Source organism: Physeter macrocephalus, chromosome 10 (assembly GCF_002837175.3).
Source record: "Physeter macrocephalus isolate SW-GA chromosome 10, ASM283717v5, whole genome shotgun sequence".
Lineage (NCBI taxonomy): Eukaryota > Metazoa > Chordata > Mammalia > Artiodactyla > Physeteridae > Physeter > Physeter macrocephalus.
Genome location: NC_041223.1, coordinates 8974618 through 8998193, shown reverse-complemented (window position 1 = coordinate 8998193; position 23576 = coordinate 8974618). Strand labels below are relative to the sequence as shown.

Genomic DNA, 23576 nt, shown 5'->3' with positions numbered 1-23576 from the left:
AAAAGGGGGGGGAGGGATAAATTAGGAATTTGGGATTAACAGATACACACTCCTATATATAAAATGAATAACCAACAAGGACCTACACTATAGCGCAGGGAACTATACTCAGTATTTTGTAATTACCTAGAAGGGAGAAGAATGTAACTGAATCCCTTTGCTGTATGCCTGAAACTAACACAACATTGTAAATCAATTATATTTCAATAACAAAACAGAACAGAACACCAGTCGGTGATTCCATCTGTGAGCGCTCTGCTTTTCCACTTCAATTCAGTCCAGACAACAATCAGGCACTACCCTCGGGGCTGGGACTGTGCCTGGCGCTGAGATACCGAGGGTTAAGGCACCGTGTGGTACACGCTGCGCCGGGGGTTCGGCAACGTGTGGGGTACCTGAGAATGGGGGCGGGGGCAGAGCAGGGGCACCGGGTACTTGGGCAGGAAGAGCTCCCCACGGACGGTCAGCTCGGCTGTGGCTCGCACGCGGTGAAGCCGGTCCTCGCGTGCGCTCTGGTCCTTCTGTGCCCCCAGGCTGAGCCGTCGGCAGGGCTGCCTCGTGCCCTCATGCTGCTGCCAGTTGAGAACGTTGGGGAGCTCTGCCCTGTGGCCGTCTCTCATCTAACTGAAAACCGTGTCGGTTCCAGGAGCCCCGAGGAGCTCTCTGGTGGGACAGTCCTTTAGGAGGACCATCCAAGGACTCTGGTGAAGATGAGTCAGTGGCGTCCTCGAGGGAGGGCTCCTCACTTTCCTGAAGGAAGTCCGGGCTGGTTAACACGAGCTGTGTTGAGGCGCCGCTTTTCCCGGGCACCAGGCTCTTGTGAGGTGGGAACAAGAGGACGCGCGGGGGGTTCCCTCTACCCATGAGTTTGTGGCTCAGCTTAAACACAGAATTCAGAAGTGAGACATTGCTCGGAAACAAGATACTGGTGGTGCAGAGATGATGGCAGGAAATGGAATTGTTGTGAGGCGATGTGAGGAACTTAGCTGGTAGAAAGAGGAGGACGAATACACAGTTATTTGGATTAAGGAGTCGTGCAGGTCTGTTCACCAGCGAAGGGAAAATATGAATCTGAAGGAATGTGCACCAAGTGGTTAAGGTAGTTGTTTCAGAAGTACAGCATCTCAAGGAATGTTCCTTTTCTACTTACATACTTCTGTAATGTCTGAATTTTACTTAGCGTATATTTACACGACTAGAAGGAAGATTAACAGGGAAAATCGTATATGAATATTTGAGAAAAATTGTAAGATATTTTAACTTAATGCTTTAATGTTGCACCAAATGCGGAGCAATCAGAAATTTAAAACAAAAAAATCTTTGTAATTCTAACGTCAGGCAGTGTATTGATTGGGGTTCTCCCGAGAAACGGAAACAGTAGGACATACTCCTCCCTGCCTCCAGGGTGGAGTAGGGGTCAGGGTCAGTCACCCCGGCCCGCGCAGGAACTCCCTGCTTCGCCTGTCGATTCCGACGCATGAGGAGCCCACGGTAGCCGGGTGGCAGTGTTCATGCCAGTTCAGTGTCTCCAGGTGGAAGCGTTTCTCCCTGTGGAACTAAGACCTCTAGGCCAGCAGAGCATCGGGCTGTGGGAACAGCAAGCAAAAATTTTGCTGGTGGGTCCCCTGGGGTAATAGTGGTGCCATGCCCATTTCCACCCCTTGATTCCCGGACCTGTGTATACCGGCTATGGGAGAATCGGCTCCATGTAATTGGACACCAGATCCATACCCAGTGTCTGTTGCAGTCAGGACAGGACACTGCTCCTTCCGCGATGGAAGTGGTCCAGCGTGATCAGCCTGCCGCCAGGTCGCTGGCTGATGGCCGCGGGGAGGGGTGTGATGTCGGGCTCAGTGCTGATCTCTGCTGCTGGCAGGTGGGGCACTCAGCGGTGGCCGTAGCCAGGTCGGCCTTGGTGAGTGACGTCCACGTCGCCCAGCCCACGTGTCACCTCCATCCCTGCCGCCGTGGCCCCTTTGTTCACGAGCCCACTGGACGATGACGGGTGGATACCGATCCACAGAATGGATCATTCTCTCCACGTGATGACTAAGATCCTCTTCTGCTGAGGTCACCCTTTGGTGAGGTCACCCTTTGGCGAGCATTCACATGGGACACAAACATCTTCACCTTTTTTGCCCATTCATAGAGGTCTAGCCGCATACCTCTTCCCCAGATTTCTTTGTCACCAGGTTTCCAATCACGTTCCTTCTGAGTATCTGACCATGCAGCAAACCAGTGGCCACAGCCCAAGAACTGGTAAACAGTTGCACATCAGGCCATTTCTCCTTCCAAGCAACGGGAACAGCCGGGTGCAGTGCTCCAGGTTCTGCCACTGCGGGGATTTCCGTCACCTTGTCCTTCAGGGGTGGCCACGGAGGGGCTGTGGCTCTGCAGCTGTCCGCTGGGGGGCGGTGTCTGCACATCGGGCAGAACCCAGGCCCCGTCTTCTCTTGCCCGGCCGCTCATCGCGGGGAGCTCCCCGTGAGGCCATAGGTGCGGGCTGGGAGGAGGAGGCAGTGTCGCGGGAGTGGGGGCCGCGGCATTGGGGCCACTTCCTCGTGTGACCTGAGCCTTCCAAGGGCCTGCTCGGGCGGATCACGTATGTACCGCTTCCATTCGATGGTGGAGTGCTGCTCTGCACGCCCGGCTTTATGGCTGATGGATCAGCTAACACCCAGGCCCTGATGGGCAGCTCAGGTCACATGGTGACTTGTTGGTCCGTGGTTAAGCATTCGGTCTGTTTCAGGCCAAGAGCTGTTTCTCAAAAGGAGAGTGGTTGTCTGTGGAGGATGGCAGGGCTTTGCTCCAAAACCCTAAGGGCGTGCACTGACATTCATCCACCAAAGGCTCCAGACAGCAGCCCTCTCTGCCGTTGGTGCTTCAGGCACCACTGGATCTGCCGGATCACGTGACCCGAGCGGAGAACAGCTCCCATGGTGGCCTGACCCGTGAGGAGCCTCCTCTTGTTCTGGGCCCCACTCAAAACCGGCAGCTTTTCGGGTCACTAGGTAGATCGGCCAGAGTGTCACACCCGCATTAGGAGCACGTTGCCTCCGAAATCCAAAAGGGGCCCAATCAATTTGACACATAAAATTAACTATCACTGTACATAGAAACTCAATCTGTATGTAACTCTTGAACTAATTACCTAAAAGGTAACATCTCTCAGGTTTTTAAAATTATGAGTGCTTAGGAGGAAACTTTTATTTAGCTCCTAACTCTGAATTGAATTATTATAACATATTCACTCAACTCCCATCAGCTCCCCACCCTCCTGCCAGGTGTTATGTCATGATCCACGTGCTAGATGTTTTTTCTTGGGTGGTAAATGTATTTAAGTTTTGCAGGATATTGCACTTAGGAGTGACTAGGCTGTATTTGCTTAGCACTTGACCAAATAGAATCCAATGTGTCAAAATATTAGAGCTGGAAGTATCTTTAGAAATGGTCTAGGCCAATTTACTTTTTCAGACAAAATGAAGATGCAGGGTGTTAGAGACCAGAGTTGAACTTGGGTTTTCTGTTGTCAGTGAGAAGGGCTTCTCAGTTCTGGCTCTGCCCTGCTTCCTTGGATCTGAGAGGCATGCTTTAGGCTGGGCTGAGAGTCAGCTTGTTGGGAGATGAGCTGAGGTTCTATCTTCAGTTGGTAGCCTGGCAAACTTGGCTACCGATCAAAGGTGGTGACTGAGAGGTAGCGATTTTAAAGAGCAGGATGTTGAGAATCCTGCTATCTTAACTGCTCTGAGAATTGTAGAGGAGCATCTGGAAAATTAATCTACTAGATTAAATGTAAACGACTAAAGTACACACCTGGTTGACAAGATTACTATAATATTTAATATATAAATTTTAAATTCAAATAGCCAAGTTAACTACTTTAATAATTGAATTTCCCTGTAGCAAATTTAGTGGCAGTTTATCACTAGGTAGATGCTTAAGAGCTTAAGATCAGCGTTTTTGTTTTGTTTTGTTTTGTTTTTTTGAGGCCATAGCATCACTGATACTATTTAATTTTGATCTGTCATCTTGGAGTTGTATGGATGGTGATATGGAGGTCCTCTAGTTCTAATCCAGAAGCACCCCCAGACACACACAACTGGTTAGGTGAGTTGCTTCCAGGTACCCTTGGCAGTTGGCTGTCCGGCCTCTTTTTTTTTTTTTTTTTTTTTTGCGGTTCGCGGGCCTCTCACTGTTGTGGCCTCTCCCGTTGCGGAGCACGGGCTCCAGACGCGCAGGCTCAGCGGCCAGGGCTCACGGGCCCAGCCGCTCCGCGGCACGTGGGATCTTCCCGGACCGGGGCACGAACCCGCGTCCCCTGCATCGGCAGGCGGACTCTTGACCACCGCGCCACCGGGGAAGCCCCAGCCTCTTTTTTAAACCCTTTCCAGTGTTCCAGGTGCCTTTTGAAGACAGCCCCTTCCATTGATTGTCTGTGCTCCTTGTTAGAAAGTTCTCTTTCACAGTAAACATTGGGCTTATAACTTGCGCTTATGTCTCCTGGTTCTGCCCCAAGATTCTTTTCTAGTTTTCTCAATATTTTTCATAGCTCATTTTGGATAGTCAAAAATTCTAGGCCAGAGATCTCAGCTTTCTAATTAAGAAACAAATTGAGCATCCTTCACAAATACAGTAGTTTTCCCAGGGTGACTAGGTGTTTTCCTCCCCCGCCCACCCCACATAGGGTCGTGAAATGATTCTGCCCTACTTCCCTTTGTATTGATAAGTAGGAAAACACACTGGACTAGGAATGGGAGTACCTGGTTCCCGGCCCCTGCTCTGCCTCTTGCTAGTTGGGTACTTTGGGCAAGTGAACCTCCCTGAACCTCAGTTTCCTTTTCTGTAAAGTGAAGATGATAATGCCTGCTCCAGGCACCAGGCCCTTTTGAGAATCAGATGTTTTTGTAGTCTGTCCATTTCCTTACAGATATAGGAGGTTAACTCCCTTGTTTTAGATGGAACATTTTGAATTATAAATTTGATTTAGCAGGGGCTTAGATAACAAGTTATGATTAAAAAAGGATAGATGATGCTTTCTTGGAAGTCTAAACCCCATGAATGTGGTGGGTTGACGATTCAGCTTATGCTTTTCTGTTTTTATTTTAGAGACCGGGAAGAGATTTGAAGAAATAAAATGTATGAGTTATATTGTGGAAGCTAACATATTTGTTGGCTTAAATTAACACTGCATACCTCTAGTGCGGTCCATGTGAAGATCTTGGTTTTAGCTGGGATCCTTGCTACCTCCACATTAGAATCAGATCTAAATCCAGGGGGAAAAAGTATCATTTGCTAATAGACAGTAATGACTTTAAGAAATTAATGACTTTTGCTGATTAATGCTTTTTATTCAGAATATTTTAATTTCTAATTTGTTCCTGCCTGATTCTACTCTTTTGGTACTTCAGGAAGTCTGCTTTATTTACAGCTGTTGGTACCTGCGTTCTCTCTGTTTGCTTCCAGTCAGGCTCACCAGACTGGAAGGGTGAACAACACAAAGATGTGCTCTTCCCACTGTGAAAATAGTGGACGTGCGGCCTTTTTCTTTCTTTTCCTTTCCCTTTCCTGTTTAAAATCAAGCACTGAGTCCATTTTTTCACACACTCTTCTTCTCTCTTGCCAACCAGAAACATATTACTTTTTGAGAAATTAATTCCAAAGTATGGGAATTAATACCCATACAGTGGGGTTGTTTCACATTCAGGGTTTTGGGGGGAAGAAATAAAAATGTGTAAAAGGAATAGTAATACAGTGTTTCCTTTGAACTTGGTGCATGTGGCACCGGTTTTGAACTTTTTGTGTATGTGTGTGAATCATGTTTTACAAGAAATGTTTAGTTCTGTATGATAGCCAGTGATAAAATCTTACATCCTCCTTTAATGTTGTTTGAAACTTCAAAAGAAATGACTGAAAATCAATGAAAGCATGTGTAGTATATTTTAATAAGTTTTTAAAAAGTAAATCAAAGCAATTATACTTAGTATGCTTTAATTATGCTTAATATGCTTTTTCAAGTTCCACATATTCCAGCCCCACAAACCATGCCCCCAAATCTGATATGTTTTTATGCCCCCGAATCTGATACGTTTTTATGTCCTTCTTTGAGATACACTGCCTGGCACATTATCTTATGATTTAATGGATTCTAACTAAAATGTAACTTTAAGCTTGAAAAAGAATGCTCTTAATACTCTGTGCATAATGTGTATCACAATGATCTGATACCTATGTAAAGTACACCTATGTTAAAAAGAACAACAGCCTTCATTACCAACAGGATAAAAGCCCAAGTCCCTTTAGCCTTTCTATTGAAAGACACTGTTGGACCTGACTTAATACTTATGAAATTTACAGCAGGGGAACAGGTAATATATTTCCCTTGTTTCTTTCAGAGGAGTACAAGGATCAGTTAAAAAAAGCTGGGACTTGAACACAGGTGCCAATAAGTATCCTCAGAAGTTAATTTGAGTCATTCTAATGACTCAGCAGTAGGGTTGTCTCACTGTGCTTCTAGTTAGCATTTATTAATAACAGATGATGTTGAGCATCTTTTCATATGCTTGTCTGTCATCTATGTATCTTCTTTGGTGAAAGGTCTATGAAATCTTTTACCTTTTTGAGTTCTGAGAGTCAGATCCAAACAAGGTCCGTTACGTGAATCGCATTAGGTTGATATGCCCTTTAAATCTTTTAATCTGTAGGTTCCTCATCTCTGTATTGTTTTCCTTGCTTTAGGAAAACCCAGAACATGAGAAATTCTGTAGGAAAAGTGGATTTTCCTAATTACATCCCCAGGATGTTCTTTAGTCTGTTTTTCTGTCTTCTGTATTTCTTGTAAACTGGTTGTTAAGGTCTAGAGACTTCAAGTTTGATTTTTTTGGGGGGTGGGGGGATGGGTATTGTTTTGGAATTGCTTCATGGATGGCGTCATGCACTTCCATCAGGAGGCATGTAATACATGATTGTCTGCCTTTTTGTGATGTTTACCTTGGTGAGTTAGTTAGGGATTGTCAGTTTGATCCATTCATACTGCAGTCCCATCAACCTTTCACCTACAGCCATTGTTCCATTAGTAGTTGCAAAATGATATCCCAATTTTGTCGTTCCTTCTTTATTTATTAACTGGAATACTTACACCAAGAAAAACTTTGCCTCATCAGCTGTTTGTTTGTTATGGGGTAGTGTTTGTAAATAATGGCAGGGTAAATGCGGGTTTGTTTTTTTTTTCCCTCTGTGTGCCTGTTTTCAGGGCAGAAAGTTCTATACCATTCTCTAAAAGTTAACAGTGAGGATTTTATTTTTTAGGATTGTTGTGAACTCATGGATTTTAGCATACATAAATTTTAAGGTACTTGTCTCAGCGCCTTGCACTTTTTGATGCTCAAATTGTTCTGTCCTCGGTTACTGGGAGCCCTTTCCAGTTGGGTCTAGAGGTCTTTTGGTATCTGTTTTGCCTTGTGGGATACTAAGATGTCCCAGGCTCATCTTGTAATTTGTTGATTTTTTTAATGTCAAAAGCCGTTTACCTACCCAAGTAGCAATGAGCGCACCTAAATCTTGGTTTCTTGGATCTAGACACAGACCTTAGTTTCTAGTACCACCTTCCAATAAAAGGAACCAGGGTTCCATGGAGAAATGTCTTATTCAAGGACTGGAGCAGTAAATACACATGAGTCTGGAGCATCTCGTGGGGTCAGAAAAAAAGGTGGCGCTCAGAAAAGAAAACTAAACACGTACAGTGTCGGGGTTATGTCAAAGGGACGGAGGAACCAACTGAAACTGCTCCCAGTGGCCAAAGCAGGAACAATCTGAGCAGCAAAATACATGAAGTGGTATTGGATTATAACCCAGAATGTAGAGTTAGACGTCTGTTAATTTTATTCGTGTCCATACTGGTAAAATTAATGGAGAGAAGGCAAATCTCCTGAGCAGAAGGGTTGCAAATGATTTACGTAGATGCTCCTCCCGCAAGGAGGTGGAGCATAATTCGCCAGTCGTGACGCGTGGGCTGCCCGTGGTCACTTCCTTCCAAAGAGTACAGGTGAGGAAAGGGGGACGGCAGAGTCAGTTTGCGGTGAAGAAACCGAACGGACGCTGCTTAACCAGGTGACCCGAGCTAACTTCCGCAGCGACAGGTCATGTTGAGAGTGTGTGCCGCTGATGGCATTTCAGCTCTGTGGTCGCCCCCCCAGACTCATAACCGCAGCCTATCATGAGGAAAACGTCACACACAGCCTCACCGGAGGAAACCTACGCGTTCTCCTCAGAGGTGTCAGAGTCGCCGGAAACGAGGAACGTCTGAGAGGCTTTCCGCAGTTGCGGTCAAGAGGAGCCTAAGGAGACGTGATGACTAATGTGGCGCTCGAAATGGGGTCCTGGGACCGATACAGGACACTGCGTTAAAACTAAGGAAATCTGAGTAAAGCATGGGCTTTGGTCAATAATAATATATCCATATTGATTTATTAGTTGTGGCAATATACCATACAAATGTGAGATCTTAATAATAGGGGAAACTAGGTATGGGACATATATGGGACCTCTGTACTATCTGTGCAATTTTTCCGTAAATCTAAGACCATTCTAAAATTTAAAGTCTCTTAGAAATTTAAAGAGTTCTTTACCCTTTGGCAGTAACCCCAGGAGCTGATACTTGTATAGTGCACCATTGTCTTCAAACACATTCTCAGCTCCTTTCTTTGAGTTTCTCCTCTAGTTTCTAGTTAGGCAGGGGATTGTTTTTCATGAGCATTAAGGTCGTATCTAAAGAAACGTGTTGGAGCTAGCACCACAGTTAAAACATAGAACTGGGTGGTGAGGATCGAGCAGAGAGTAATCTTTTCTGCGCTGGCCGAGGTTTTCATCCTTTGTTACTGAACAGCCACAGAGGGGACACCACCCACACTGCAGGAAGCCTTGCCCGTGCCAGGGGGGCAACACCGTGTCTCTGCCCAGACGGGCCCCCCACCCAGCTGATGGGCCTGAGAGGCAGGGAGGGAAGTCTGCTTTGCTGTCTGTGTTCCTGCTGTTGACAGGTGGTGTCATTCACGTGGGTGAAGAGCGCTGGGGGGGAAGAGACCTGTTAGGGATGTGCCAAGTTTGCCAGGCCTGTCTGGCATCCAAGTAGAGATGTTGGACAGGATATAGAGTAAGGGATTGAAGACAAGAACTTGGAAGTCATCGTGCTTAGATGGTTAAACCATGGATTTAAAGCTGAGACTAGATCAGATGACTAGGCAGTCAGAGTAGACTGAAGAGGGCAGGGTCAGGACTGAGCCTGGAGCTCTGCGCCTCTCGGAGGCTGGAAGAGGAAGAGCTGGCAAAGGGGAGACTGAGGAGTACCGGAGGCCGCTGTGTGTGCACCGTCCCCCGACCGCAGTGCGTGTTGGACACTGAGGCCCCCAGCCGCCAGCTGGGTCCCCTGCCCCACTCCCCCGTCCCCGTTCCCGCCAAGCGGCCAGCAGCCCATGACCAATGCCCGGGGTGGCACTGGAGGCCACCCCTGCCTCAGAGCGGGGCCAGCTGTGCCGGAGCCACACACCAGGGCTCCCTGTGGGCCAGGCTGAGGAAGCCGGTCTCCAGCGACACATGTCCTTCCCTTACACCCCAGACCTGTCCTGCCTCGCTCACTGCCTTTGTCCTGGGAGGAACCACAGGGAAAGGCTTCCGTGCGCGGGTCCCCGTCCCAGGCTCTGCTTTCAGGGACCATCACCGAAGACGCCGGTAGAGAAGACTTACCGAGGGGTGAGGCAAGTGCCTTAGTGAGTGTCGGCTGTCATCCTTCTTTTCTGGGCACAGACCTCCCGCCTGGAGCCCGGAGCCCGGAGCCCGGAGCGTGTCCCCCGCGGGATGGGGAGGCCGCGGGCAGAGCTGGGGGAAGTTGGGAGGCGGGAGCGGCAGGCCGGGCCGGGGGCTGGGGACACAGAGGACGCAGTGCTGTCCACGAGAGGTGGCGACATTGCCACAGAGGAAGTGACGTTTGAACTGCGCGTTGAAGGAAATCGTGCGCCAGCTTTAAGGCTTAACTCGAGATCCACGCTGGAGTGGCCCTGGGCCCCCTTTTCGGCTCTGTCGGCTTCAGCCTCCCATTTGGGAGCTCTCCAGGCTCGCCGGCCTGCGGGATATTCGCTTTCGAGCCACAGCAAGTCGGCCCAGAGGAATGGAGAGGAGGACCTCGCGAGTGGTGTGTGACGTGTGCTGAGCTGGTCGGGTCTTTGGGCCGCCAGAGCCCACCAGCTGCCCAGGCTGCCCCCTTCCTCTGCCCGCAGCCCGGCTCCTCAGGGCACGGCTGTACCTCCTGCGCTGCTCGCCCTCGGCGGGCCTGGGGGTGGCTGTGTGGCGGGTGCCTAGAGACGCCTGTCGGGTTCGTAAGACGAGTCTGGGTTCTTCTCGGAGGAAGCCATGAAGGGAGGCCTCGGTGGTGGGCGCACAGCCGGGAACTGACAGACCGTTGTCCGGAAGCGCAGCGGAGGGGCGGCGAGGGGCAGAGAGAAGGAAGAGCCTTGGCCTGTCCCCTCAGAGCCTGGCGCTGAGACGTGTCAAGTAGAAGAGAATGTGAAAGTCTGTGGAGATACGGAAAAGTCCAGAAGCGGCATCTGAAATAATTTTACACGTGTCAGATTGGAAAACATTTTGAAGTCTGGCAGGGTCGAGTACATTAGGGCCGCAGGCGCGGCTGGACTGCTGCCGGGGCGCACACCGTCGGCTCACTCTGGAAGGTGACCGCACCGTGTGGTGGAGGCAGAGCCGCGCCTGCCTCCGGTCCAGCTGTTGCCCCGTGCAGACTCGGGGGAGCCCTGCTCTGGGTCACGGGAGCTGGTGGCAGCGTGGTCATAAGCAGCAGTGCTAGTGCAATAAAAGCGGGAAAGAAAGGGAAGGCGGCCTGAACGTCTGTCAGCAAGCGGGTGAGGTAACAAACCGTGGTGTCGTCACGGAGACGGCGATGAAGCAGTGAGAATGGACGAGTTGGAGCCACGCTTGTCAACAAGGATGAATTTCACAGCCCAATGCTGAGCTAAAGAATACATAGAGGTTTTAAAGCTTGAAAACATGCAGAAAGGCCGGTCGTGTTTAAGCTGGATGGCAGGTACATGGAAGGTTATTATCGTGGTTGCTCTTCTTGGGTGTATGTTTCGTTTTTTCTGTAATATTTAAAATTTTTAAAGAAACACGAAATACTGAAGTGAGGATGCATAAGTGGGTATAAAATGGATGTGAATTAAAAACATGAAATGCCCAGGAAGTGTTTTTTTCCTCAGAGGAGGGAGGGCTGAGGTGTGGGAGGAGCACACGGGGGCTTCCGGTGGTGCCGCTGATATTTTCCTAAGCTGAATGAGGACAATACCTCCGGTGAATTTTTCTTTAAACTGTTATGTCTGCCATAAATATTGTGAAAACTCTTTTTTAAGTTGTTTTAAAGAGGCTATGGAAATATTTCAGCTCCACTTTTTAAATCTGTGAAATGGGAGTTTAGAATAACGGTATACCTCCTCCTAAGATATCTGTGAAGATAAAATAAGCTAATGTATGTGAAAATGACTTTCAGACTCTTGATTATTATTATTATTGCGAAAAGAGAGTGTTCAGATTCCTTGCTGCAGAAATAGGTGAAGCTGGAAATACGTTCATTGTGGGAAAATCAGAAAACGTAGAAGAATTCTGATGAAAATCCCTTTACTTCACCACCGCTAATGTTTCAGTTTATTTCTCTTTAGTATATGATCTTTGTTTTCTTCCGTCAGAAGTAGAGTTTGTGGGTACAGCTGTTCTTCACAATACTTCTGCATCGCGGAAGTCTGACAGCAGGAGTAAGAAAGAAGACGTGAGGCGGCTTCTCCAGGCTCCTCCAGGCGCTCCTTGAGGGCGGGGCGTCCGCTGCATCTGTGTGTGTCCCGCGAGCGGCGCCTTGGTGGTGCTGAGGGATTGATGGCCCCGGGCCAGGTTGGTTGCGGAAACAAATGCCCTGTGCCCTGGACCGGAGCGAGGAGGCTGAGGCTCCGGCCTGGAGCCTGACCTACCTCGAGCGTTCTGCGTGACCTCGTGCTGGCTGCCCCCATCCTCATCTGTGAGACCGCGTGGGCGTGTCAGCTCTCAGTTGGCCAAAGCCAGTAACCGTTGTCTATACCAAGAGTATTTGTGCGCGAAGAAGTGGGAGGTGACGATGGAGAACACGTGCTTTGCCCTGGTGAGGTGCTCTGTAACCTCGGGGAACAGCGTTTATGACTGAACATACTTTCCAGTAAAATTCTGCTTGGGAGATGGCACCTGAGATGGCACCGAGCAGCGTGGAGGTGGGAGTCTCGGGGAGTGCTCACTGCACTGGCTTTGAGATGAGCACAGACCGGAACGTGGCCAGGAGACGAGGCACTGACGGTTGGGTTTCCTACAGACTGTACTTCCGGATGAAGCCCTTCAAAGCATTTTATATATTGCTTTAGTGGAGGGCTCTCGCTGCCACCTAGTAGATGAGAAGACTAGGGACGGTAATTTTGCATTCGTAGCAGGAGACTTGATAGAGTTCTTTTTTTCCTAACTCAGTCCTGCCTGATAATATAAACTCTCCCCAAAAAGAAGAGGTATTATTTTCCAACAAGAAGGTTTGGAAAACATCAGGAAGGAGTGTGTAGCTGTGAGTTTCCTGAGAAGCGTCTTGGGGAGCCAGGACTGCAGAAGTCACCCCCATACGAATTCAGATTCAGGTTTAGAACCACGTAGCGGCACCTTGGTCCCTGGCCCAGGGCTTAGAAAACCACAGACCCATGTTTTCTGAATTCCTTTATTGTCCCTAAACCATTTCCTTCGTGGAGTTCTTATCAGCAAATTGAATTGAATGAATGAATGAAGACTGGATGAAGACTGGATCTGTGAATATGTAAATGAGAGAAATATATTAGATTGTATGGAAATAAAAGCTAAAGTTTCCCTCAAACAGAGTGTTTCAAAAGGCTTAGGAAGAGAAACTCTTGCAACTCACTAATAAAAAAGACAACCCAATTAAAAAGGGGCACAGGATCTGAATAGACATTTCTTCAAAAAAGGTAAACAAATGCCCAGTAAGCACTTGCAAAGATGCTCAAAACCATTAGCCATCAGGGAAATGCAAATCAAAACCACTTCACACCCACTAGGATGACTATAATCGAAAAGACATAATAGCAAGTGTTGGAGAGAATGTGAAGAAACTGGAACCTCATACATGTTGTTGGGAATGTAAATTGGAGCAGCCACTTTGGAAGACAATCTGGCAGTTCCTCAACGTAGAATTATCACTTGACTCAGCAACTCCACTCCTAGGCATATACCCAAGAAAATTAAAACTTATACACAAATGTTCATAGCAATATTATTCATAATAGCCGAAAGGTGGAAACAACCCAGATATTTTTCAACTGAATGGATAAACAAAATGTGGTATATCCCTACAGTGGAATATTATTTGACCATATAAAAAGTAAGTAAGTACTGGCACATGCTCCAACATGGATAAACCTTGAAAACATTATGCTGAGTGAAAGAAGCCAGGCACAGAAGGCCACATGTTGTATGATTGCATTTATATGCAATGTCCAGAATAGGCAAATATGAACAGACAAAAGATCAGTGATTGTCTAGGGCTGAAGGGAGTATTGGAGGCTGATGAAGATGTTCTAAAATTTACTGTGACGGTTGCACATCTCTATAAATGATACAAAAACCATTGAGTTTTACTTTTTAAATGGGTTGTATGGTATGTCAGTTTTGTCTCAGTACAACTGTTGATGCCCCCCCCACCCCACCCCAAATCTCACTTGGACTAGTTTTAACATCTTAGTGTTGAAAGAGAACAGTATAAAGTTCTAAAGAAGTATGGTTAATCGTCCTTCAGGAATGTTTTAATTTAGAAAGATTTGTGGAAGTGCTACTGTGTGCCTGGCGTCGTACCGGGCTTCAGGAATACAGATGCAAGGAAATCGTCAGGCTGGTGAGAACCAGAGATGGTGTGCAGGGCACGAATGCGTGCACCAGAATTGGGTAGGGGGACGTTGCTGTGTGGCTGGTGCTGCTCTAGGGTCCTTTCTCGTCATAGTTTTCACAATAGCTCTAGAAGGATTGCAGCTGTTACCCCCGCTGCAGATGAGGAAAGGGGACCCAAGCGGGTCAACAGGGTGCCCGAGGCCATGCAGCTGGTGAGCGGTGCGGCCGGGGCTGAGCTCTGGACCTCGCGGGACCGTCATGCTGGTGGGCATGAAGCCGTTGTTCACACTGAATTTCTTCCAGCCTCCGTTTCAGGGTGCTTTTGGTTCTGTGTTAAAAGACAACTAAATGTATCTAAAATTCAGTTGGCACTCATTTTGTTTTTCTTGTACAAGTGAAGTTAGTGCTGTTTCGCTTAATAAATTGCAGAATAAGAAGAACTGAGTGGTAATAATCACAGGGGTTTATAACCTGAGCTATTTGTATTTAGCATATATCCAAATTACATCCTTTTAGGGTTGAGGGAAATATTTCTGAACATTGGTGATACTGGTTGTTCACTGCGGCGGTTCCCTGTATGTATCTGTAAAATAGGAATTATATCTGCCAACACCATTTGAAGGGTTCCTGCCTCAAACGATGAACATTCTTGGATGAACTGGTGCCTTAGATTAACTGGCACTAGAGTTTTGTTCTGCCTAAAAATAGTTCTAGAAGTAGGAGGTGAAGTGACTTATTGAGGGCATTAAGAGTACAGCCCAGATAGGCCTTCAGCAGACCTGCCCTGTATTTTTAGTGTAGATTTCTCTACCGTTAATTGTACTCAATAAGTATTTATTGATAAGAATAGCTATAAAATGATAGAAATTTTACATTGGAGAGGGTGACAGGCTGGCATTTGGGGGGAAGAGTCAAAGACCTGGGTCAAAACTTGGCTTAGCCTCCGTCTGTAGAGGAGCACATACTTCAGCTAACATGTTAAATGCTGAAGTTCTTTGGTGCCCAAAGCAAGCAGGAGCCCCATTTTCCTTTAAAAGGGAAGGAAAGCTCTGCCTTAGAATGCCTGGGCAGCTGCTTAGCACCCTGCCACGTCATCTGGGCAACTGAGAACCCAGCTGGCCCCTGCTTGGTAATTCCTCAGCACTCTGGTATGTCCTGACATTGCCAAGCAGACTGGAGGGATTCGCAGAAGAGGAAATAAGCGGCCGGGAGATAAGACGGGCAGCTTTGAATCGCAGACAAGAGCGGAAATGAGAAAAGTAATCCAGGGAAACAACATCGCAGTTTAACTTTATTTTTAAACCAAGGCTCACTGGAAAGATTTCTCTCTCTAATTTAGGGGAGCAACCCGCCTATATTCAGTTATACCGGTTATACTCTTATACTCACAGCAAGGAAGTGTGTGTATGGGGACTGCACTTCTGCTGACGCTGCATCTCAACTGATCAAGAATTACGAAAAGATGACGCTGGGTCTGTGAACTCTTTGTTTCTCCAACAACTACTACTGCGTTGTCATAAAACCAAGAAATTTTTAACGTTAGAAATAACTTTAAAATATTTTTTTGCCTCTGCTCTTTTGTGTTTGTGTCATGCTGCGACTTGCAGGCTGTCTTCATGAAGAAGAGAGGTTTTGTTACTGATAATAACTAAATATGCAATCATGTGTGGCGACGGTTGTTAAAGGAAAAAGGCAGAAGTATAGAAAACGTGACTCACCTCTGTTCTCTGAAATGTGACGCCTTGTCATCAAATATTATTTTATGAGGAAGGTCATAGTAGATGAATATTCACTGTGTTTAACTTAGGAAATAAATGTTCTTATTTGTCATATTCTGCCCTCTTGTAGCCACCCTGAAGTGCATTAGTGATTGTGGGCTTAGGCGATGCAGGTGTCTTTAGGGAGCAAATTGCAGCACATTGTGGGCGGCACTGCTCTGGCCGATTGTTGTTGGGGCCGAAAGAAGTTTATGCAGTTGGCTTTTATTGGCTACTTGGAAATTCTAAATTTTATGACACATTCAGTGCGGTGCATTTAAAGACTTTTATTGTGTTGGTTTTACTATTTTTTTAAATTAGACCAGTAATTTAAATACAGAATTTTTAAAGCTAGACTTTAAAAAAATGAATCTGGATTTGTTGCCCTCCTGTCCGCCTGTTTTGAGTATGTTCACAACTCTGTACTTGCATATAGAGCAGGATATTATGTCTGTTTAGTGAACTGAACTCCGCAGGGACAAAGATTTCCTAACTTTCTATCCTCACAACCTAACAGTTTGTAACAGGCAGTCTGTCAGTATTGGCCCTTGTTAAAATGCCTTTGGGAGTCGAAAGTAACCTACTTGAAGTAGTTTTCAAAGCAGAACTGAATGAACGTCGTAACTTACGCGTGGCCGTTTGGCATGATATGCTCAGCATTCCTGTGTGTCAGTGTTCGGAGGTGAGCACGCCTCTGCCCTTTGCCTCCGGTGGCCCAGCTCAGGGGCAGGAGGGCGCACGTAAACCTGTGGTTATAGCAGGTGGTGTGAGCGTGGCACCTGCAGAGCAGTGACCAGAGCGTGACAGGCAGTCCCAGCGGAGGGACAAAAGCTGGATGGGGCTGCCGGCAGCTGGCAGTGTCCGCATCCGTGGAACTTGCATCCGTTTTGCAGGCAGGCCATTGGCTAGCTTAGATTTGGCCGACAATTGCCAGGTCTCAAAAGATTGCAGCCTTTCAGCCCTTGATGCACAGTTTTAAAAAAGAGCTACAGTATCCTTACATTTTAAGTGGGTAGTAATTTCCTCTTGGACAATTTGAGGGTTTTAGTATGCATCTTGTAACAAATGCTGATACCACCAAATGTGGTGGATCAAGGCTGGGGGGCCTCTCCTAGCTCTCTGGTGACCATGGTACTACTTTGAGAAGGGGCAGGGCTTCTGTGTTGGTCTGTGGTTTGGACGAAGATGAACGTGAGGCGGGAACCTGTGCTCTTTGGAGGTCCCTGACGATCGATCCTTGGCCTCAGCTGCTCGCAGCCAGTATTGTAGAATGTAAGTGGGACCTGGAGACCATACGCACCAGTGCCACGTATTCACGAGGGTTGTTAGCTTATTAGGCACCAAGTCCTGGGAGGAGACGGGATTCGCATCTTATGAGTAGCAGGTGTGCTCTTGCTGGCTAGTGACAGTCCTCATTTGACTGACATACGTCGGTGTGTGTCCACGTACCCATGGCTGCTCTGGCTCCCAGCTGGACTTTGCACTTGCCGAGGGCAGGCCCCGTCTTCTCCACCCCCGTGTTGGTCACGCGGCAGCGCGCAGCGTGGGTCTGATGAGTACGGGCCGAACGAAGGAAACGATCAGCAGCGCGGGCGGGCCAGGTGACCTCCGGAAGCGTTCCCCGTGGGGAGCCCGGCACTGGTTTTGTGCCTCCTGGGACCACTTCATAGCCCTGTGCCCTTACAGGTTTTACTGGGCTCTGTGAGGGCTGATCCCACAGACCACCTACCAGCGGCCACCTTTTACATGAACCAGTGATAGTTGAGAAAGATGAAAATGATTGTCCACGTTCAGGATTTTTCAAATTTAAAAATTAAGTTCTCATACTCATCCGTTTTGAAGCTTATAATTTCTTCGTATTTCCTCTGTGATAAATCCTGAACAGTTTAGATATTTCAACTGTGTATTTTTTCCAAATTGGCATGCTTAGATGCTGAACTACTTGGAAATAATGTAGCCTGGCAAAGGTACAGAAAATTTCACTTTGGGAGAAAATGAGATTAAATAGGCCGCACCCTTTCTTCCATCTGTACCAAGCAAATAGTGCCCTGACTCAGGTACACAGTAGGTTTCGAGGAAATCATTTCCCCGCCGCCCAGGGCCCTCAGGCGAGCGAGCCTGGCACTGTGGAGGCAGGGCCGGGTACGGGTGGGCTCTGGGCCCGCTCTGTGGTCACGGCGACAGGCGCTGCGGCGCTGTGGTTCGTGGTTTGCTCAGGTGCCTGCTGTTTGTCAGGAGGCCACGTCACGTGGGCCTGGTCCCCTGAGGCGCTGCCGTGTGTCCTCTCTGCTGGACTCCCCAGCCCCCATCCTCCCCGGGTCCTTGCCTTTGTCCGTGCGTTCTAGTTAGTTCTGGGTCTGATAACTTCGTAGATGTGATCGCGGCCTACGGGCTCCTCCCCTGCAGTAAGTGTCTTCTTGGTCGTTTCCTAGGTCGTGTTGGTGAGGTGGAACGAGCCGTACCAGAAGCTGGCCACGTGCGACGCGGACGGCGGGATATTCGTGTGGATCCAGTACGAAGGGCGGTGGTCTGTGGAGCTGGTCAACGACCGAGGGGCCCAGGTGAGCGGGCAGGAGGCTCCTCCGGGGAAGGGCGGAGGGCAGATGAATGAAACCGGCACCCTGCTTCTCGTGCTGCCCGCTGAGTACATCGCTGGAGCGAGAGAAGGATCATCCTTCCTTCTCTTCCACTCTGCGGCTGTTGTGAGAACGCGCCAGGTCTTAAGCTTTAATTAAACCTGTGAAGTCGTTTTTCACCACTCAGTGTTGTGATTACCTGTTAAATTCCGATTTAGCGAAGCGCTCCTGGCGTAGCGCTCCTTTGCTGCCCCGTAGAAGGTGTTTTCCCGTGTTGTCATCTTCCTAGTTCTCTCACGGGGAGCTCCACACGACCGTCTCGCAGCCTGCTCCCCGAGCCGAGTTTTTAACACTCCCTTCGGTCAGGTTCCACTTGGCGGGGCCACCTGTTGTCATCGCTCAGCTCTCCCTTTCTGGTACCAATTTGTCGCCGCTCTGAGGAAAACAGTTGCTCCAGGGACGCCCTGCCAAGCTGTGCTATTTTAAAAACCACTTCGTGGGTTCTTGTGGCTGATGGTGTGGCCCTGGCTCTCCCTCCCCGCGAGGGCGGCTGCGTGGAGCTCCTGTCTCGTGTGTTTAAGGACACGGGTCCCGTGCCAAGGATTTGACAGGCCCAAGTGCTGGGGGAACCTTTATTGACAAGGGGTTTCTTAGTCTGTTTGACTCTCTGGGGTGGTTCCCCTGTGACTGCCTTTCTATACATTCCTAAGGAAATGAATTCTCATCCTCTCTCCTCCCACCTGTTGCTTAAATAAGCTACGAGCTCTCCAACTTCGAAAGATGCAGACCGGTGAGGTGACATAAAATTGCAGGGAATGAAGCTCTTACTAGCAGTTACTGTTAGGCTGAGGAACTTTGTAAGATGTCATCACAGAAGGCAAACCTACCTCTGGGTGCAAACAGAACATACTTTTTTGTGTGAGTTTATTTATTTGGTAGGGTCGGTGTAATAATTTTGACTGACTCTGGTAAGGCCTTACCGGTTTCCTATATTCCGCCGTGAGTGGAAAAAGGAAGAGGTGGCGCCTACACTGTGACTACTAACTAACCTTGAAATTGAGCCACAGATGTGGAAACCTCCACGCCCATAAGAAGTTCATGTCGCCTAGAAGGTGGGCGCTGTGGTCCAGAGCATGAGCTCTGGAGTCAGCGTCTCAGTCCATGACGCTTCAGTAGGAGATACTTTACTTCTGTGCCTCAGTTTCCTCATCTGTACACAGGGAGTTTAATGGTACCTGCCTCCACGGATCACTGGGAGGATTACAGAAGATTACATATGGAAGGGAGTTCCCTGGTAGCCCAGTGGTTAGGATTCCAGGCTTTCGCTGCCGTGGCTCCGGTTCAGTCCCTGGTCAGGGAACTGAGATCCTGCAAGCTGCGTGGCACGGCCCCCCCAAAAAACAGATTAAATGTGGAAAATGCTGTGACACTGTCTGCACGTGATGGTTGTCCCCACAAGTGGTGATGGTGCCTGAAGCACTTGCGAGGTGCCAGCACCCGTAGCCGCCGACCACAGGGCGCACCTGCCCTTAAGTCGTCGCCACCAAAGACCAGCTTTAGGCCTTGAGGCAGCAGCTCTTCACAGCTTCCCGTGAAGTGGAGGCTCTTCTGAACTTGCCCATGAGGGTCTTTAAAGTGTCCTTGTTCTCCCGTCCACCAGAGTGTGAAGCCTTTCCCTAGAAAGGCCCAGTGATCACGTGAGACATGTCTTCAGACCTTGGCCGACAAGAGGTCTTACAGAGTGTTACTCTCGCAGAATGGCACTCAGCGCTGGCCTTTTCCAGGTGTCATCCGTCACCTCCGCAGGAACCCTGTTGGGAAGATGTTGTTACTCTCAGTTAATGGAAGAGAAAACCCAGCTCAGGGAGGTTGAGTAACTCACCCAGGGAAGTTAGTTCATGGTTTGTAAAGCCAGAATTTGAACCCGGGTTTGAGTCCAAAACTCTGTCTTGTTCCCAGACGATAAACTGTTTTCTCTTTAGCAGAAATGCATATACTCATAGTACATCCAGAGAGCTCAGGCTTCACTGCCATTGGCGAGTCCGGCCCCCGCAAGCCTGGTGGTGCTGCCACACTGTCTCCTGCTGACGGCAGCTTCTCTGAGTAAGGAGACACCTGTCACCTCCACGTCAGAGCCGTGTGGCCTCCGCCACCGCCATATACCCTCAGCCTTTCTTTTCATTGAGAGTTTGGCGCAAAAAAAAGCTTGTTAGAAACAAGAACGGATGAATTCAGACCTGAAAGTGAATGAGCTTACATGGACCATAGGACATCTGGAAGCACCTAGAATCTCCCAAAAGCCTGTTCCTTTCAGGTTCGACCAGAGTAATCACTGTGTCTTGTGATCTGATCCAGATCTCCATATAGCTTTGCTGTTTGCCACTCTGATTCTACAGACCTCAGAATCCATTGAGCAATTGTTATCGTTAAGCACTTGCATTTGGGGGAGATTTGGCTGCTTTTAATTGTGTTGGAGTCGCGTCTTGTATGAGAAGCGTCACGCACTGGTGGAGGGAGCGGAGGGTCCGTGCACTGGGAGCGGTGTCTGGGGACAGGAGGGACAGTTCTGTGCCTGGAGGAGGAGCATCCTTGAAGGGATAACACTTTAGAAGAGGTGACAGGTGATCTTTGTTATATAGCGTGCCTTTCATTGTCATGAAGTAATCAAACATTTGGCAGAAGCCAAGTGAAGCTTTAACACTCTTTTTTTCAGGAGATGATTATGAGTCCTTTATTTCAAAAATGAGTCTGGAACAGTGCCTGCATTATTTCATAGCATTGGTCACAGGCCAGCTGTGCCAGGCACAGGCCTCAGACCGTCTGAGGAAAGGCTGTCTTGGGCGGCAGGCCATCCAGGCTGCTCCTCAGCTTTGGTCAGTGTGTCGAGAGAGCCCTGACTGTGGGGCAGGAGTGCCACGGCCACCCGCATCGGATAGAACACAGCAGAGGGCTTTCTGCTTATTTCCTTAACAGCACTAGGGACTCAGTTCCCCTGGTTTTGTTTTTCCAATTTTGGTATAGTCTTATCACTTTATGCTAACCTAATTTAATAAACGCAATTAGATCATGTAAACATCCTGTTATTTTTTGTGACTGTAAGATGGGTGGTGCCTTGGAGAAGCGTCTTGTCGCTGGCTATACGCTTTCGCACTCCAGTAAGATGTTTTTCCTTTAGCACAAAGATAAAGGAGTTAAAACCCATGTAAATAAGTAGCATTATCTTTGCAAAATGAAAGGACTTTTACACTTTATTGCAGAATTAATGTGTTGTCTGTAAAAAAAAAAAAAAAAAACTTTTAAGTTCTTAAGAAAAACTAGATAATGTAACTGGTTGAAACGTAAGGTCAGAGAAACCAAGATTCCGAGTTGAAAAACAAACAGCTTTTTCCAGTACCTTCAGACCAGCTGTCGAGGAGCTGTCTCACACACCCATGCCATTGTCATGAGGGGGACGTGCTGACCACTGATAACCTATAACCCCTGCTGGGAAAACAGCAAGAAGTTCATGTCCTTTTGGTGTTTGTTCGTTTGTTTTATTACTACCTGAAGTGTGAAAAGTCCAGTAACGTTACAAATTTCAATGAAGGTGAAAATTTCCAAGTATAAGCAACAGTGAAGATGATAGATAATCAATTTTTTTAAGTTAGAAAAGACTTAAAAGGTAGTACAAACTGAAAAAGTAAATTAAGGCGATAGAAACAGGACCAAATATAACAATAATTAGAATAAATGTAAACGGACTGACTTCACCAATCAAGATGATGCTTGACAGATTACGTTTTTAAAAACATAGCTATATGTTATTAGGAGCCACACCTAAAACTTAAGGACATATACAAGTTTAAAGTAAAAAGGTGAAAAAGATGTATTGAGCAAATATCCAGGAAAAAAGAAAGCTGGAGTAGCAACTGTTACTTTCGGATAAAATAGACTTAAAGATAGAAAGTAATGTTTCGTTTATAGAGTGCTACCACATAATGATAAAAGCTGTAGTTTACCAAGATGATATTTTAAATATGTATGCACTTATTAATAATAGCATCAAAATATATGAAGGAAATTGACAGAACTGAAAGTAAAAACTGATAAATTCATTGATACACCGAGAAGTTTCAACAACAACAAAAATCAGCAAAGATATAGAAGATCTGAGCAACACAGTTAACAAGCTTGACCTAATGGACACTTGTAGTTACTGAATCCACCAAGTAGAGAACATACATTTTTCTCAGACACACACAGAATGTTTACAAAAATTGATCATGTTCTGAGGTTTCGCAGACTTTTTCTGTGAAGGGGCAAGATAGTACCTATTTTAGGCTTTGTGGACTAGGAGTCAAAATTGAGGATATTACGTAAGTACTAGCAAGAAAGCCAAGAAAACCAGAAAACTTTTTGTTGATGAAGTTAAAAAGTTTATTTATGGATGCTAAAATTTTAATTTTATATAATTTCACCTACAACAAAGTATCATTCTTCTCGAAATTTTTTCCTAACCATTTAAAACCATAGTTTGTGGACTGTACAAAAATAGGTGGCAAATAGATTTGGCCCACTGGCCATAGTTTGCCAACCTGTGTTTTAGGGCATTCATAAAACCTAAACAAATTTCCATTGGTAGCTCTCATGATTATGGACCATGATTTCTGAATGGGTTAGAAGTTAATAACAAAAACATAAATTTAAGAAATTGGTGGGAATTCCCTGGCGGTCCAGTGGTTAGGACTCGGCCCTTTCACTGCCGGGGCCCAGGTTCAGTCCCTGGTCAGGGTACTAAGATCCCACAAGCCATGCAGCGTGGCCAGAAAAAAAAGAAAAGAAAAGAAATTGCTGGATATTTGGTCATTTTTTAATGCATTGTTAAATAGTTCATGGGTTAAAGAACAAATTTAATGGACATTTTTAAAATCTGAGCTCTGAATGATAATGGAATCTCTACATATCAAAACTTGTGAGATAGGATTAAAGTGGTGATAAAAGAAAATATATATCCTAGGGTCTTCCCTGGTGGCGCAGTGGTTAAGAATCCGCCTGCCAGTGCAGGGGACACGGGGTCGAGCCCTGCTCCGGGAAGATCCCACATGCCGCAGAGCAACTAAGCCTGTGCGCCACAACTGCTGAGCCTGAGCTCTACAGCCCGCGAGCCACAACTACTGAGTCCACACGCCTAGAGCCCGTGCTCTGCAACAAGAGAAGCCACTGCAGTGAGAAGCCCGCGCACCGCAACGAAGAGTAGCCCCCGCTCGCTGCCACCAGAGAAAGCCCGTGCGCAGCAACGAAGACCCCACGC

General features: G+C 47.3%; 1 protein-coding gene across 2 annotated transcripts in view; it reads left to right on the top strand.

Moving 5' to 3' along the window:
* Nucleotides 1-23576, top strand: part of TULP4 (TUB like protein 4) — a 245770-nt gene that overhangs the window by 151861 nt on the left and 70333 nt on the right. For both annotated transcript variants that reach the window (XM_024122434.3, XM_055087417.1), the window contains exon 3: nucleotides 18143-18271. In XM_024122434.3, the coding sequence (XP_023978202.1) occupies nucleotides 18143-18271 (129 nt within the window). The remainder of the gene's footprint in view (nucleotides 1-18142; nucleotides 18272-23576) is intronic.